The 15197-nt window shown below is 59.6% G+C and overlaps 2 protein-coding genes across 2 annotated transcripts; both read right to left on the bottom strand.

Annotated features, from left to right (window-relative positions):
* Positions 1 to 1404: 1404 nt before the first annotated feature.
* LOC139586813 (complement factor B-like protease) lies at positions 1405 to 4976 on the bottom strand. Its single transcript, XM_071420465.1, has 3 exons — positions 4840 to 4976; positions 3482 to 3700; positions 1405 to 1595 (listed from the first exon to the last, which is right to left on the bottom strand). Exons 1-3 carry the CDS (start codon positions 4889 to 4891, stop codon positions 1405 to 1407), a joined length of 462 nt encoding a protein of 153 aa, XP_071276566.1. The 5' UTR covers positions 4892 to 4976.
* A 4815-nt stretch (positions 4977 to 9791) lies between these two features.
* LOC139586812 (collagen alpha-1(VII) chain-like) lies at positions 9792 to 15034 on the bottom strand. The gene is made up of 4 exons (XM_071420464.1): positions 14692 to 15034; positions 11096 to 13888; positions 10899 to 10993; positions 9792 to 10476 (listed from the first exon to the last, which is right to left on the bottom strand). The coding sequence occupies exons 2-4, from the start codon at positions 13878 to 13880 to the stop codon at positions 10402 to 10404; spliced, it is 2955 nt and encodes a 984-aa protein (XP_071276565.1). The 5' UTR covers positions 13881 to 13888; positions 14692 to 15034; the 3' UTR covers positions 9792 to 10401.
* Positions 15035 to 15197: the final 163 nt, after the last annotated feature.

Genomic DNA, 15197 nt, shown 5'->3' with positions numbered 1-15197 from the left:
ACCAGCCTAAAATCACCCCAAAATCAACCCAAAACCACCTAGAAAAACACCCCAAAAACCAGCCCAAAACCTGCCCTGAAATAGCCCAAAACAGCCTAAAATCACCCCAAAATCCACCCTAAGAAAACAGCCCCAAACCAGCCCAAAATCACTCCAAAATCACCCCAAAAAAACAGCCCCAAAACCAACCCAAAAACCAGCCTAAAATCACCCCAAAACCACCCCAAAAACAGCCTAGAATCACCTCAAAAATCACTGCAAAAACCAGCCCAAACTCACCCCAAAATCCGCCCTAAAAGACCAGCCCAAAATCACTCCAAAATTACCCCAAAAACCAGCCCAAAATCACCTCAAAATCACCCCAAAATCACCCCAAAAACCAGCCCAAAACCCAGCCTAAAATCACCTCAAAAGCACCCGCAAAAAGCAGCTCAAAAACCATGTGAAGCCCCCAAAATCCCCCCAAACGCCCCCCAAAACCCCATCAGGACCCCCCAGCACCCCCCAAATCCCCCAAACCCCATCAGGACCCCCCAAACCCCCCCAAACCCCCCCCAAACGCCCCCCCCCCCTTACATCCATCGTTGCAGACGGGGTCGGGGCCCTCCCCTGCGCCCCCCAAACCCCATCAGGACCCCCCAAACCCCCCCCAACCCTATCAGGGACCCCCCCCAAACTCCCCCCAAATCCTCCCAAACCCCCCAAATCCCCCCCAAATCCTCCCCAAACCCCCATCAGAACCCCCCAAACCCCCCCAATCCTCCCCAAACCCCATCAGGACCCCCCCAAACCCCCCCTGGACCCTCCAAACCCCATCAGGACCCCCCCAAATCCTCCCCAAATCCCCCCCAAACCCCATCAGGACCCCCCAAACTCCCCCCAAATACCCCCTGGACCCCCCCCCAAACCCCCCCAAATCCCCCCAAACCCCCCCAGGACCCCCCAACCCCCCCCCAAATCCCCCCCAAACCCCATCAGGACCCCCCCAAAACCCCCCCTGGACCCTCCAAACCCCATCAGGACCCCCCAAATCCTCCCCAAATCCCCCCCAAACCCCATCAGGACCCCCCAGGACCCCCCCCAAACCCCCCCAATCCCCCCCAAACCACCCCCAAACCCCCCCAGGACCCCCCCCAAACCCCTTCCCCCTCTTACATCCATTGTCACAGACGGGGTCGGGCCCCTCCCAGCGCCCCCCAAACCCCCCCCAAACCCTATCAGGACCCCCCCAAACCCCATCAGGAACCCCTCCAGGACCCCCCAAAACCCCCCCAAATCCTCCCCAATCCCCCCAAACCCCATCAGGACCCCCCAAAACCCCCCCAAATCCTCCCCAATGCCCCCCAAACCCCATCAGGACCCCCCCAAACCCCCCCAGGACCCCCCCAAAACCCCTCCCCCCCCTTACATCCATCGTCGCAGACGGGGTCGGGCCCCTCCCAGCGCCCCCCGTTCCCGCAGCGGCGCTCGGGGGGGCCCCGGAGGGCGAACCCCCCCTCGCAGCCGTAGCGCAGCACCGAGCCCGGGGGGTGCCGCCCCCCCCGCGGGGTAGAACCAGCCGTGATCGAACTCCAGGGGGCCCGGGCACCACACGGCTGGGGGAGAGGGGAAAATTGGGGGAATTTGGGGGGAATTTGGGGAAAATTGGGGGGATTTGGGGGGGAAATTTGGGGGGAATTGGGGGTAAATTGGGGGAATTTGGGGGGATTTGGGGAATTTGGGGGGAATTGGGGGAATTGGGGGGGGATTTGGGGAAATTTGGGGGGAATTTGGGGGGAAATTTGGGGGGAATTGGGGGGAATTTGGGGGAAAAATTGGGGGAAATTTGGGGGGAAAATTGGGGGGATTTGGGGAAAATTTGGGGGAAATGGGGGGATTTGGGGAATTTGGGGGATTTTGGGGGATTTGGGGGAAATTTGGGGGGAAATTGGGGGGGAATTTGGGGGAAAATTAGGGGGGAAATTTGGGGGGAAATTGGGGGGAATTTTGGGGGAAATTTGGGGAAAATTGGGGGGAATTGGGGGGAATTTGGGGAAATTTGGGGGGACTTGGGGAATTTGGGGGAAATTGGGGGGAATTTGAGGGACATTGGGGGAATTTGGGGAATTTGGGGGAATTTTGAGGGGGAAATTGGGGGAATTTGGGGGAATTGGGGGAAATTTGGGGGAATTTGGGGAAAACTTGGGGAAAATTGGGGAAATTTGGAGGTAATTTGGGGGAAATTTGGGGGGAAAATTTGGGGCAATTTGGGGGAAATTTGGGGGAATTAGGGGGGATTTGGGGAAATTGGGTGAAAATTGGGGGGAAATTGGGGGAAAAATTGGGGGAAATTGGAGGATTTGGGGGATTTGGGGGAAATTTGGGGGGAATTTGGGGGATTTGGGGGAATTTGGGGGGAAATTGGGGGAAAAATTGGGGGAAATTGGGGGATTTTGGGGGAAATTGGGGGATTTGGGGGAATTTGGGGGGGATTTGGGGTGAGAGGCTGAAGGAACCCCCCCACCCCCGAAAAAAAAAAAAAAAAAAAAAAAAAACCCACCGGGAATCCCCGAAAAAAAAAAATCAAAAATTCCCCCACAAAAAACCCCAAAAAACACCCAACCCCCCCCAAAAAACCCTAAAACCCCCCCCCAAAAAAAAAAAACAAAATCCCCCCAAAAAAACCCCAAAAATCCCCCCAAAAAAAACCCCAAAATCCCCCAAAAACCCCCCCGAGACTCCCCTAAAAAAAATCAAAAATCCCCCCAAAAATCGCCCAAAGAAAACCCCAAAAAACCCCAAAAATCCCCAAGAATTCCCCCCAAAATCCCCAAAAAAGCCCCAAAAAACCCCCCAAGACTCCTCCAAAAAAAAACCAAAAAAAAACCCCTCAAGACTCCCCCAGACCCCCCCCCCAAAACCCCTCAGGATCCACCCCCCAAATCCCCCTGAGACCCCCAAATCCCCCCCCCCCAACCCCCCAAATCCCCCCCAAATCCCCCCAAACCCCCCAAAACCCCTCAGGACCCCCCAAATCCCCCTCAAACCCCCCCAAAACCCCTCAGGACCCCCCAAATCCCCCCTCCAGACCCTCAGGACCCCCCCCAAATCCCCCTGAGACCCCCCCCCAAAACCCCTTCAGGACCCCGCCAAATCCCCCCCAAACCCCCCCAGGACCCCCCCCCCCACCCCCCCCCAATTCCCACCTTGGCAGCGGGGGGGTCCCGCCCCTCCCCCCCCGGGCAGGGGCTCCCAGGCGCCCCCAACCCCCCCCAAATCCCCCCCTAACCCCCCAAAACCGCCCCCAAATCCCCCCCCAAAACCCCTCAGGACCCCCCCAAATCTCCCTCAAATCCCCTCAAAACCGCCCCCAAATCCCCCCCAATTCCCTCCAAGCCCCCCAGAACCCCCGAAAACCCCCTCAAAACTCCCCCAGACCCCCCCCAAATCCCCCCCAATTCCCCCCCAGGGACCCCTCCCCACCCCCCCCCCCAATTCCCACCTTGGCAGCGGGGGGGGTCCCGCCCCTCCCCCCCCGGGCAGGGGCTCCCAGCTCCCGTCGGGGCCGCAGCGGCGCAGGGCGGTGGGGGAGGGGGCGGTGCCGGGGGGGGCAGCGGTAGAGCAGCACCGCCCCTCCCCCCCGCCAGCTCCGCCCGGCCCCCCGAGATCGGGGCCAGGGAGGGGTCACAGCGCGGGGGGAGGGGCGGCGCCGAGGGGGTGCCTGGGGGGGGAGGGGGGAGTTAGGGGAGGGGTCTGGGGGGGGGGGGAGGGGGGAGTTAGGGGAGGGGTCCTGGGGGGGGGAGGGGGGGATTTTGAGGGGTTTGGGGGGGATTTGGGGGGCGTCTGAGGGGGGTCCTGAGGGGTTTGGGGGGATTTGGGGGGGGTCCTGAGGGGTTCGGGGAGGATTTTGGGGGAATTTGGGGGGTCCTGAGGGGGTCCTGAGGGGTTTGGGGCGGTTTTGGGGGGGATTAGGGGGGGTTTGGGGAGGTTTGGGGGGCATTTGGGGGGTCCTGAGGGGTTTGGGGGGGATTTTGGGGGGTCCTGAGGGGTTCTGGGGGGGTTTGGGGGGCATTTGGGGGGTGGTCCTGGGGGATTTTTGGGGGCCAGGGCGGGGTCACAGCGCGGGGGGAGGGGCGGCGCCGAGGGGGTGCCTGGGGGGGGAGGGGGGAGTTAGGGGAGGGGTCCTGGGGGGGTTTGGGGTAATTTGGGGGCAGTTTTGGGGGGGTCCTGAGGGGTTTGGGGGGGATTTTGGGGGCGGTTGTGGGGGGTTTGGGGGGGTTTGGGGGGGGGGGGTCCCGGGGGATGTTTGGGGAATTTGGGGGGGATTTGGGGGGGTCCTGAGGGGTTTGGGCAGGTCTGGAGGGGGGTTGGGGGAATTTGGGGGGGTCTGAGGGGGTCCTGAGGAGTTTTGGGGTCTTTTGGGAAGCTCCTGAGAGGATATGGGGGGGGGGGGGGTCTTGAGGGGTTTTGGGGGGGGGGTTTAGGGGGCTTTGGGGGGGTCCCAGGGGTCTATGGGAGAATCCCTGGGGGTCCCTGTGGGAGTTTTGGGGGTGTTTGGGGTCCCTGGATGGGTCTCAGGGGTCCCTGTGGGGGGAAATTTGGGGTCCCTGGGGGCTCCTTGGGGGCTCCCTGTGGGGCAGATTTGGGGTCTCTGTGGGAGTTTTGGGGTCCTTGGGGCAGGTTTGGGGTCCTTGGGGGGGCAGATTTGGGGTCGCTATGGGGCAGATTTGGGGTCCCTGGGGGGGAAATTTGGGGTCCTTGGGGCGGATTTGGGGTCCCTGTGGGGCAGATTTGGGGTCCCTGTGTGGGAGTTTTGGGGTTTTTTTTTGGGGGGGGGGGTCCCGGGGGTCACTCACGGACCGAGGGTCGGGGGGGGCAGCAGCAGCAGCAGCGCCAGGACAGCCCCGGCCATGTCCGTGTGTCCGTCTGTCCGTCCCTGTGTCCGTCCGTCTGTCCCTGTGTCCGTCTGTCTGTCCCTGTGTCCGTCCCTGTGTCCGTGTGTCCTGTGGGGGGGGGGGGGGGGGGGGGTTACAAAACCTTTCCCCCCCCCCCCTCCCTCCCCTCCCCCCCCCCCCGCCGGTGTCCGGGAAGTGACGGATGAGGGGGGGGAGGGGGGGGTCAAGGCCGTGCCCGAGGGGACGGACGGACGGACGGGGGGGGGGACGGACCCAAAAATGCCAGAAATGTGCCCAAAAAATGACAGAAATGTGTCCGAAAATGACAGAAATGTGCCCGAAAATGGCTTAAAATGACCCAAAAATGACAGAAATGGCCCCAAAAATGGCTTCAATGGCCCTGAAAATGCCCCGAAATGTGCCTAAAAATGCCAGAAATGTGCCCGAAAATGGCTTAAAATGACCCAAAAATGCCTGAAATGTGCCCGAAAATGACAGAAATGTGCCCGAAAATGGCTTAAAATGACCCAAAAAATGACAGAAATGTGCCCAAAAATGGCTTAAAATGACCCAAAAATGCCTGAAATGTGCCCGAAAATGACAGAAATGTGCCCGAAATGGCTTAAAATGACCCAAAAATGACAGAAATGTACCCAAAAATGACTTAAACGTACCTAAAAATGACAGAAATGTGCCCGAAAATGGCTTAAATGGCGCCGAAAATCGCTTAAAATGACCCCAAAATGCCGGAAATGTGCCCAAAAATGGGTTAAAATAATCCCAAAATGCCCGAAGTGTGCCCGAAAATGGCTTAAAATTACCCCAAAATGGCTTAAATGGCCCCGAAAATGCCCGAAATGTGCCCAAAAAATGGCTTAAATGGCCCCAAAAATGCCTGAGGTGTGGCCGAAAATGGCTTAAAATGACCCAAAAATGCCTGAAATGTGCCCAAAATTGGCTTAAAATGACCCCAAAAATGTCGTAAGAATGCCCAAAAATGCCTGAAACGGCCCTAAAATGCCCGAAAATGTCCCCAGAATGTCCTAAATGTCCCAAAAATGCCTGAAATGGTCCCAAAAATGGCTTTAACGGCCCCAAAAATGTCCCTAATGTGCCCGAAAAATGCCTGAAACGGCCCTAAAATGCCAGAAAATGTCCCCAAAATGTCCTAAATGTGTGCCCGAAAATGCCTGAAATGGCCCCAAAAATGGCTTAAAAGTGTCCAAAAATGGTTTAAATAACCCCAAAAATGTCCTAAGTGAGATTCTGGGGAGAATTTGGGACAATTTTGGGCAGATTTTGGGGGAGATTTTTGTGCAGTTCTGGGGCAGATTTTGGAAAAGATTTTGGGGCAATTTTGGGGCGATTTGGGGGAGATTTTGGAGCAGTTTTGGGGCAGATTTTGGGGAGATTTTGAGGAGATTTTTATGCAATTTTGGGGAGAATTTGGGGAGATTTTCGAGGCGATTTCTGAGGGATTTAGGGCGAATTTTGGGGCAATTTTGGAGCGATTCTGGGGCGAATTTCGGGGCGATTTCGGGGCGAATTTTGGGGTGATTCTCGGACGATTTCGGGGCGATTTCCCGGCACTTTTGGGGTTTTCTTGTCCGATTTCTTGGCCATTTTTTGGGGGCGTTTTCCCCGCGATTTTTTTTTTTTTTTGGGTGATTTTGGGGCGATTTTTTGTGTCCCCCCCATCACCATGGCAACGGCGCTCGCCATGACGTCACCGCCGAGCCCCGGGGGTGTCCCCAGGAGGTGCCACCGATGTCCCCAAGCCGGGAATGTCCCCAGGAGGTGCCACCGATGTCCCCAAGCCGGAATGTCCCCAGGAGGTGCCACCGATGTCCCCAAGCCGGGAATGTCCCCAGGAAGTGCCACCAATGTCCCCAAGCCGGGAATGTCCCCAGGAAGTGCCACCAATGTCCCCCAAGCCGGGAATGTCCCCAGGAGGTGCCACCACCGCCCTGCGTGTCCCCGCGATGTCCCCAATCAAAGCCACCCAAGTGCCACCACCCCCCTGTGCCCTCTCCTGGCGCTGTCCCCGCAAGGGACGAGGACGGGGCCGGTGCTGCTTCACCTTTATTGGGGACACTGGGGACAGGGAGGGGACATCGGGGACAGGGAGGGGACATCGGGGACAGGGAGGGGACAGGGAGGGGACATTGGGGACAGGGACATTGGAGAAAGGGAGGGGACATTGGAATGGGGACATTGGGGACATTGGGGACAGGGAGGGGACATTGGGGACATTGGAGAAAGGGAGGGGACATCGGGGACAGGGAGGGGACAGGGAGGGGACATTGGGGACAGGGAGGGGACATCGGGAAAGGGAGGGGACATTGGGGACATTGGGGACGGGGGGGGGGACAGGGAGGGGACATCGGGGACAGGGAGGGGACATTGGGGACATTGGAGAAAGGGAGGGGACATCGGAATGGGGAGGGGACATTGGGGACAGGGAGGGGACAGAGAGGGGACATTGGGAAAGGGAAGGGACATCGGGACAGGACAGGGGGACAGGGAGGGGACATCGGGGACATTGGGGACATTGGAGAAAGGGAGGGGACATCGGGGACAGGGAGGGAATGGGGAGGGGACATTGGGGACATTGGGGACAGGGGGACAGGGAGGGGACATCGGGAACGGGCGGGGACATCGGGGACAGGGACCAGGTGGGCACCAGGCGGACGCGGGGACAGTGACACAGGGGACAGTGACACAGGGACAGTGACAATGACACGGTGACGGTGACAATGACACGGTGACGGTGACACGGCGACACCCCCGGCCCTACAGCGGCCGCCGCTGCTCCTCCGAGTGTCCCCAACCTGCGGAGGGGACACGGAAAGGGACAGCGCTGGCCACGGGGTCCCCTCCCCGGCTGTCCCCAACTGTCCCCCTCCCCCGTGTCCCCGGCTGTCCCCTCACCGCGGCTGCCGCTGTCGCCGCTGTCGCCGCTCGTGTCGCGACTCCCGATGTCGACCGAGCGGCGCCGCCCTCGGCCACCCCTGCCGGGGGGGGTGGCCCTGGGGACGCGTCCCCTCCCCTTGGGGACGTGTCCCCATTGTCCCCTGACCCGGGACAGGCAGGGGTGGCACTTGGGGACCTGTCCCGTGTCCCAGAGGTGGCACCTGGGGACCTGTCCCGTCGTCTTGGGGACCTGTCCCCCACTGTCCCCTGTCCCGGAGGTGGCACTTGGGGACCTGTCCCCTGTCCCAGGACAGGCAGAGGTGGCACCTGGGGACGCGTCCCTTGTCCCATAGGTGGCACTTGGGGACCTGTCCCCTGTCCTTGGGGACCTGTCCCCGCTGTCCCCTTGTCCCAGGAGGTGCAGAGGTGGCACTTGGGGCCGTGTCCCCGTCGCTGTCCCCTGTCCCCTGTGGCCGTGTCCCCGTCGCTGTCCCCTCCTCTTGGGGGACACGCGGCCGCTCCTTGGGGACGTCCCCAGGGTCCCCTCGGTGGCGCTTGGGGACGCCCCGGGTGTGGCCACAGCCACGTCCCCAAGCCCTGGAGCCACGCGCCCAAGCCCTGGGGCCCGGGTCCCCCTCCTGTCCCCAGGGTGTCCCCTCCTGTCCCCAGGGCGTCCCCAGCGACTGCAGCAGCGACGTCACCGCCTGTCCCCAAGGCTCGGGGACAGGGAGGGGCTGGGCGGGGGCCTGTGGGAGGGGACAAGGATGGGGACAGGGACAGGGACAGGGGACAGGGGACAGGGACAGGGACAGCCCTGGCTTGGTGTCCCCTCCCCGGTGTCCCCACTGTCCCCTCGGGTCGGGCTTTGTCCCATCCCGGTGTCCCAAATGTCCCCGAATGTCCCCGAATGTCCCCGAATGTCCCCAAATCCCCCCAAAGCCCCCACAATGTCCCCAAAGCCCCCACAATGTCCCCAATGTCCCCAATGTCCCTCCCTTATCCAAATGTCCCCAAATGTCCCCAAGCCCCCAAATGTCCCCAGTTTCCTCCCGTCCCCAATGTCCCCAAATCCCCCCAAAATCCCCAAATGTCCCCAAAGCTCCCTCAATGTCCCCAATCCCCCCAAAGTCCCCAATGTCCCCAAATCCCCTGTCTGCAAGCCCCCACAATGTCCCCAAATGTCCCCAATGTTCCCCCAATGTCCCCAAAGCCCCCACAATGTCCCCAAATGTCCCCAATGTCCCCAATTGTCCCCAATGTCCCCTCACCCCCCAGCAGCAGCAGCAGCGTCCCCAGTGTCACCTCCATGGCGCTGCCACCACCGCTCCCCTCTCCCCTCGGTGTCCCCAATTTATGGCCTTGGGGACAGGGACGTCCCCTGGGTGGGGACCGGGGGGCGGGGACAGGGCTGTCCCCAAGGGGGGGGGGGGGAACGGTCCCCAATGTCCCCAATGGTCCCCAATGTCCCCAATGTCCCCAAGGGGAGGGGCAATGGTCCCCAATGTCCCCAGGGGTCCCCAATGTCCCCAATGTCCCCAGGGGTCCCCAATGTCCCCAAATCCCCCTGTCCCCAATGTCCCCAAGGGGGTGGCAATGGTCCCCAATGTCCCCAGGGGTCCCCAATGCCCTCAAGGGTCCCCCAATGTCCCCAAAGTCCCCAACCCCTCCCCGATGTCCCCAACCCCCCTCAGGTGTCCCCACACCCCTCCCGTGTCCCCTCCCCTGCCCGCGGTGGGCACCTTGGGGACAATGGCGGTGGCACCTTGGGGACAATGGCCCCATTGTCCGCGGCCACTGCCCCTGACCGGGTGACAAGCCCGGGCTGCGTCCCCATTGTCCCCAAGGTCCCCAAGGCGCTGGTGGCAAGCCCAGACCATGTCCCCAATGTCCCCAGGTGGGGACAAGTCCGGGCTGTGTCCCCAATGTCCCCTCAATGTCACCTCAATGTCCCCAATGTCCCCAATGTCCCCAATGTCCCCCAATGTCCCCTCAGTGTCCCCTCAGTGTCCCCAATGTCCCCAAGGTGGGGACAGCCTCAGACTCTCCATTGTCACTGCCTGGGGATGGGGGGGATGAAATTTTGAGGGAATTTTGGGGGAATTTGGGGCAATTTTGGGCATTTTGGAGTCCCTCAAAATGTGGGGTCCCTCATGGGAAGGCACCGGGCACGTTTGGGGTGATTTGATCGGATTTATTGGGATTTATTGGGATTTTGGGGGATTTATTGGGATTTTGGGGGATTTTGGGGGAGTTTGGGGGAGTTTTGGGTAACAGGGAGAACTCAGACATATTTGGGATTCTTAAATCGGATTAGTTGGAATTTTTGGGGGGATTTTGGGTGAATTTTGTGGAATTTGTCACGGGAAGAACTCAGACGCGTTTAGGAATATTAAATCAGATTTATTGGAATTTTTTTGTGAATTTTGGGGGATTTTTTTTGGGTTTTGGGGCCACAGGAAGGACTCGGACGCATCTGGGACGGTTCCGTTTTGTTTATTGGAATTTTTGGGGGGATTTTGGGGGATTTTGGGGCCACAGGAAGGACTCGGACACATTTGGGGTAGTTAAATCGGATTTATTGGAATTTTTGGGGCGATTTTGGGGGGTTCTGGGGTCACGGGAAGGCCTCGGGGGGCGGCACCGCCAGCGCGGCCGAGCTGATGATGAAAACCTTGACGTAATGCACGGCCTGGGGGGGGGGGGGGAGGGGGGCGTCAGGACACCCCCCCCCCCCAAAAATCCGGGACCCCCCCCCAAAAATCCGAGACCCCCCCCAAAAATCCGAGACCCCCCCCAAAAATCCGGGACCCTCCAGAATCCCCCAAAAATTGGGAACCCCTCAGGACCCCCCCCAAAAATCGAGAACCCCCCCAGGACCCCGCCCGGGACCCTTTAGGGACCCACCCAAAATCCAGGACCCCCCCAAGAGCCCCCAAAAATTCGGGACCCCCCCAGGACCCCCCCAAAATCCGGGGACCCCCCCCGTGTGCGTTATTTGCCCCAGGTGTGCATTATTTCCCCCAGGTGTGCGTTATTTGCCCCCCGTGTGCGTTATTTGCCCCCCGTGTGCGTTATTTCCCCCCCGTGTGCGTTATTCGCCCCCCGCGTTACCGCAGCGATGGCCGCCAGCAGCAGCAGCGCCAGGAGGAGGCAGAGGAGGCCGAGGAAGAGCAGGGGGCACCCGGGGGGCGGGGTCTGGGCGGGGCCTGGAGGGCGTGGCCAGAGCGGTGGGCGTGGTCAGGGTCGGACCACACCCACCAAGCTCTGTGGTCCCGCCCACCGCGTTTAAACCCCGCCCCCCTCCTCACCTGCCCCCCGCCTTGGGGGCGCGTCCTCGGTGATGTCATCACTGACGTCATCGCTCACATCATGGCAGCGAGCGGAGGGGGCGGAGCCCAGCAGGGGCTGCTCAGCCCCCGTGGTGACGTCATCGGTGACATCATCGGTGACGTCGTTGTCGTCGTCGTCGTCGGGGCCCAGGGGGCGGTCCAAGGGCAGGAAGGGCGTGACGTCATCGTCGGCGGTGACGTCATCGGCGAGGTCGTCCCAGGTGGCGTCGAGGTCCCCGGTGATGTCACCCAGCAGGGAGGAAGTGACGTCGTCGGCAGTGATGATGTCATCGGCTGGGAGGGGCCGCGGGCCGGGGAAGGTGACGTCATCGTCGTCCTCGGTGACATCATCAGGGAGGTTGTCTTGGTGGATGACATCATTGAGGAGATGCCCGCCGGGGATGATGTCATCAACGACGTCATCGCTGGGAAGGGGAGGGGTGTGGCGGACGGCGATGACGTCGTCGATGACGTCAGTCTCAATTGTGACGTCATCATCCCCAGGGAGCACGGCTGTGACGTCACCCCAGGCGATGACGTCACTGGGGAAGCCGCGCTCGATGACGTCATCGGCATCGTCGCTCTCAGGGGCAATGACTTCATCAGCGAGGTCATGCAAGGTGATGACGTCATCTGTGACGTCATCCAGGTCACGCGTGTGGTCAATCTTGGTGGTGACGTCATCAGTGAGGTCATGGCTGACGATTACGTCATTGATGAGGTCACATCCGGGGGTGATGACGTCACCGTCGATGCCACTCCCATGGCGGGTGTCAATGACATCACTTCCGGTGATGACGTCACCAACGAGCGTTTCCTCCAGGACAGGGGAAGTGACGTCATCACCATCGGTGACGTCGGTGGTGACGTCACCTCCCGGCACACAGGAAATGACGTCACCGGCGGGGGGAGGGGAGGGGCTGCCCCGCCCCTCCGTGACATCCCCGCCCTCCCCGGCAGCGATGATGTCATAGATGATGACGTCATCCTCGAGGGGCTCCTCCTCCTCGGGGGGCGGGGCCACCACGGTGATGGTGATGCCACCGGCCCGGCAGGTGACAGCGCCGTCCCCAATGTCCCCAAGGTCCCCAGTGTCCCCAAGGTCCCCAAGGTCCCCAAAACCCTGAGTGTCCCCAGTGTCCCCGATGTCCCCGATGTCCCCGTCCCCTCTGTCGCTGTCCCCAGTGTCCCCCTGGGCGGTGCCATCGCCGTCCCCTGGGACTGGGACACTCCTGTCCCCAAGGTCCTGCAGGACGGGGACGTTGCTGTCCCCAAGGTCCCTTAGGGCCAAGGCTTGAGTGTCCCCAGTGTCCCTGTCCCCAATGTCCCCAATGTCCCCAGTGTCCCCAAGGTCCCTGTCCCCTCTGTTTCTGTCCCCAATGTCCCCAATGTCCCCAATGTCCCTGATGTCCCTGTCCCCAGGAGTGGGGACATCACTGTCCCAAATGTCCCAAGGGATGGTGGCGTCCCTGTCCCCGACGTCCCTGTCCCCGATGTCCTGCAGGGTGGGGACAGCCCTGTCCCCAATGTCCCCGATGTCCCCAATGTCCCCAGTGTCCCCAGTGTCCCCAGTGTCCCCAATGTCCCCAATGTCTTTGTCACACAGGATGGGGACACGGCCCTGTCCCCCATCCATAGCGACCGTGATGTCCCCAACGTCCTCCATGTCCCCAATGTCCCCAAGGTTCTTGATGCCTTTGATGTCCCCAATGCCTTTGATGTCCCCAACATCCCCAACGTCCTCGGTGCCTTTGATGTCCCCAATGACCCCAAAATCCCCAATGTCCCCAACGTTCTTGATGTCTCCAGTGTCCCCAAGGTTTTTGATGTCTTTGATGTCCCCAACATCCCCAACGTCCTCTGTGCCTTTGATGTCCCCAATGACCCCAAAGTCCCCAATGACCCCAAAGTCCCCAATGTCCCCAACATTCCCAATATCTTTGATGTCCCCAAGGTTCTTGATGTCCCCAATGTCCCCAACACTCTTGATGTCCCCAACATTCTTGATGTCTCTGATGTCCCCGATGTCCCCGATGTCCTCGGCGCCTTTGATGTCCCCAAGGTTCTTGATGTCCCCAACATCCTCGGTGCCTTTGATGTCCCCAATGTCCCCAAGATTCTTGATGTCCCCAATATCTTTGATGTCCCCAATGTCCCCAATGTCCTCAATGCCTTTGATGTCCCCAGCATCCCCCACGTCCTTGATGTCCCCAATATCTTTGATGTCCCCAATGTCCCCAAGCTTCTTGATGTCCCCAAGGTTCTCCAAGCCTTTGATGTCCCCAATGTCCCTGATGTCCCCGGTGATGTCCCCGGTGATGTCCCCAATGTCCTCCAAGCCTTTGATGTCCCCGATGTCCCCGATGTCCCCGGTGATGTCCCCGGTGATGTCCCCAGTGATGTCCCCAATGTCTTCAAGGTTCTTGATGTCCCCAGTGTCCCCAATGTCCCCAATGTCCCCGGTGATGTCCCCAGTGATGTCCCCGGTGATGTCCCCGGTGATGTCCCCAATGTCCCCAGTGATGTCCCCGGTGATGTCCCCAGTGATGTCCCCAATGTCCCCGGCCATGTCCCCGAGCTCCTCGTGGGCGGGTGCTGCGGTGACGGTGATGGTGATGCCGCTGGCCCAGGGGGTGACGGTGACGGTGCCACCCCCGGTGCCACCCCCGGTGCCACCCCCGGGCTGTCCCCAGGTGGGGGTGGGGCCTGGCTCTGTCACCTGCCCGGGGGGGACACCAGGGGGGGAGGGGCCGCCCTCGGCCATGGGGACACCTGGGGGACAGAGGGGACAGAGGGGACGTCACCGGGGGGGGGGGGGACACTCAGGGGACACTCAGGACACCAAGGGGACACCAGGGGGACACTTGGGTACCTGAGGTGGCCGCAGGTGACACACAGGTGACACAGAGAGGACACACAGGTGGCACAGAGGTGACACAGGTGACAATGAGGAGACACAGGTGACACAGATGTGACATGGGTGACACACAGGTGACACAGAGGTGACACAGAGGGTACCTGAGGTGGCCACAGGTGACACAGAGGTGACACAGATGTGACATGGGTGACACACAGGTGACACAGATGTGACATGGGTGACACACAGGTGACACAGAGGTGACACACAGGTGACACACAGGGTACCTGAGGTGGCCGCAGGTGACACACAGGTGACACAGATGTGACATGGGTGACACACAGGTGACACACAGGTGACACACAGGTGACAATGAGATGACACACAGGTGACACACAGGTGACACAGGTGACACACAGGTGACACACAGGGTACCTGAGGTGGCCGCAGGTGACACACAGGTGACACAGAGAGGACACACAGGTGGCACAGAGGTGACACAGGTGACAATGAGGAGACACAGGTGACACAGATGTGACACACAGGTGACACACAGGTGACACAGGTGACACAGAGGTGACAATGAGGGTACCTGAGGTGGCCACAGGTGACACACAGGTGACACAGATGTGACATGGGTGACACACAGGTGACACAGGTGACACAGAGGTGACACAGAGGTGACACACAGGTGACACAGAGGTGACAATGAGGGTACCTGAGGTGGCCGCAGGTGACTCCGCTGCCCCCCGGGGGGGTCCCGAGGCCGATCTGGGGTTCCCAACCCAAATTTGGGTTTTTGGGTCTTGGCAGCTCCGAGCCCAAGCCCGAGGGGGCGGGGCCTGAGCAATGTGGTCACGCCCCCTCTTTAACCCCGCCCCCTTAAGGAGGCCACAACCTCATTAAATTAAATTAAATTAAATTAAATTAATTTATTTAATAAATAAATTTTAATTTATTTACAAATCCAGACTGTTATATGTTATTTATAAATTTGATTTTACCTATTAATAAACCCAGACCATTTAATTTTATTTAATTCATAAGCAAAGTTTATATTGTTTATTAATAACCCCACACAATTTATTTTACAAATAGATTTTATTTAGCAATAAACACAGACCATTTTAGTTTTATTTTATTCTATTTTATTTTGGTTTTTTTACTTATTTTACTTTATTTTATTTTATTTTATTTTATTTATTAATAAACCCAGATTATTTA

This window comes from Agelaius tricolor, unplaced genomic scaffold (assembly GCF_023055355.1).
Source record: "Agelaius tricolor isolate 1412-34295 unplaced genomic scaffold, bAgeTri1.0.p SCAF_142, whole genome shotgun sequence".
NCBI lineage: Eukaryota > Metazoa > Chordata > Aves > Passeriformes > Icteridae > Agelaius > Agelaius tricolor.
This window is presented reverse-complemented; position numbering and strand designations above follow the sequence as displayed.

What these genes read in the sequence shown, in the direction of transcription:
- LOC139586813 (XM_071420465.1), bottom strand. Translation starts at nt 4,891, where the DNA reads ATGGCCGGGGCTGTCCTGGCGCTGCTGCTGCTGCTGCCCCCCCCGACC. An exon ending in GCTGCCCCCCCCGACCCTCG is followed by an intron (nt 3,701 to 4,839) that starts GTCCGTGAGTGA and finishes CTCCCCCCCCAG; the next exon opens with GCACCCCCTCGGCGCCGCCC. An exon ending in GGACCCCCCCCGCTGCCAAG is followed by an intron (nt 1,596 to 3,481) that starts GTGGGAATTGGG and finishes CCTCTCCCCCAG; the next exon opens with CCGTGTGGTGCCCGGGCCCC.
- LOC139586812 (XM_071420464.1), bottom strand. Translation starts at nt 13,880, where the DNA reads ATGGCCGAGGGCGGCCCCTCCCCCCCTGGTGTCCCCCCCGGGCAGGTG. An exon ending in GCCCCCAAGGCGGGGGGCAG is followed by an intron (nt 10,994 to 11,095) that starts GTGAGGAGGGGG and finishes CACGCCCTCCAG; the next exon opens with GCCCCGCCCAGACCCCGCCC. An exon ending in TGCTGGCGGCCATCGCTGCG is followed by an intron (nt 10,477 to 10,898) that starts GTAACGCGGGGG and finishes CCCCCCCCCCAG; the next exon opens with GCCGTGCATTACGTCAAGGT.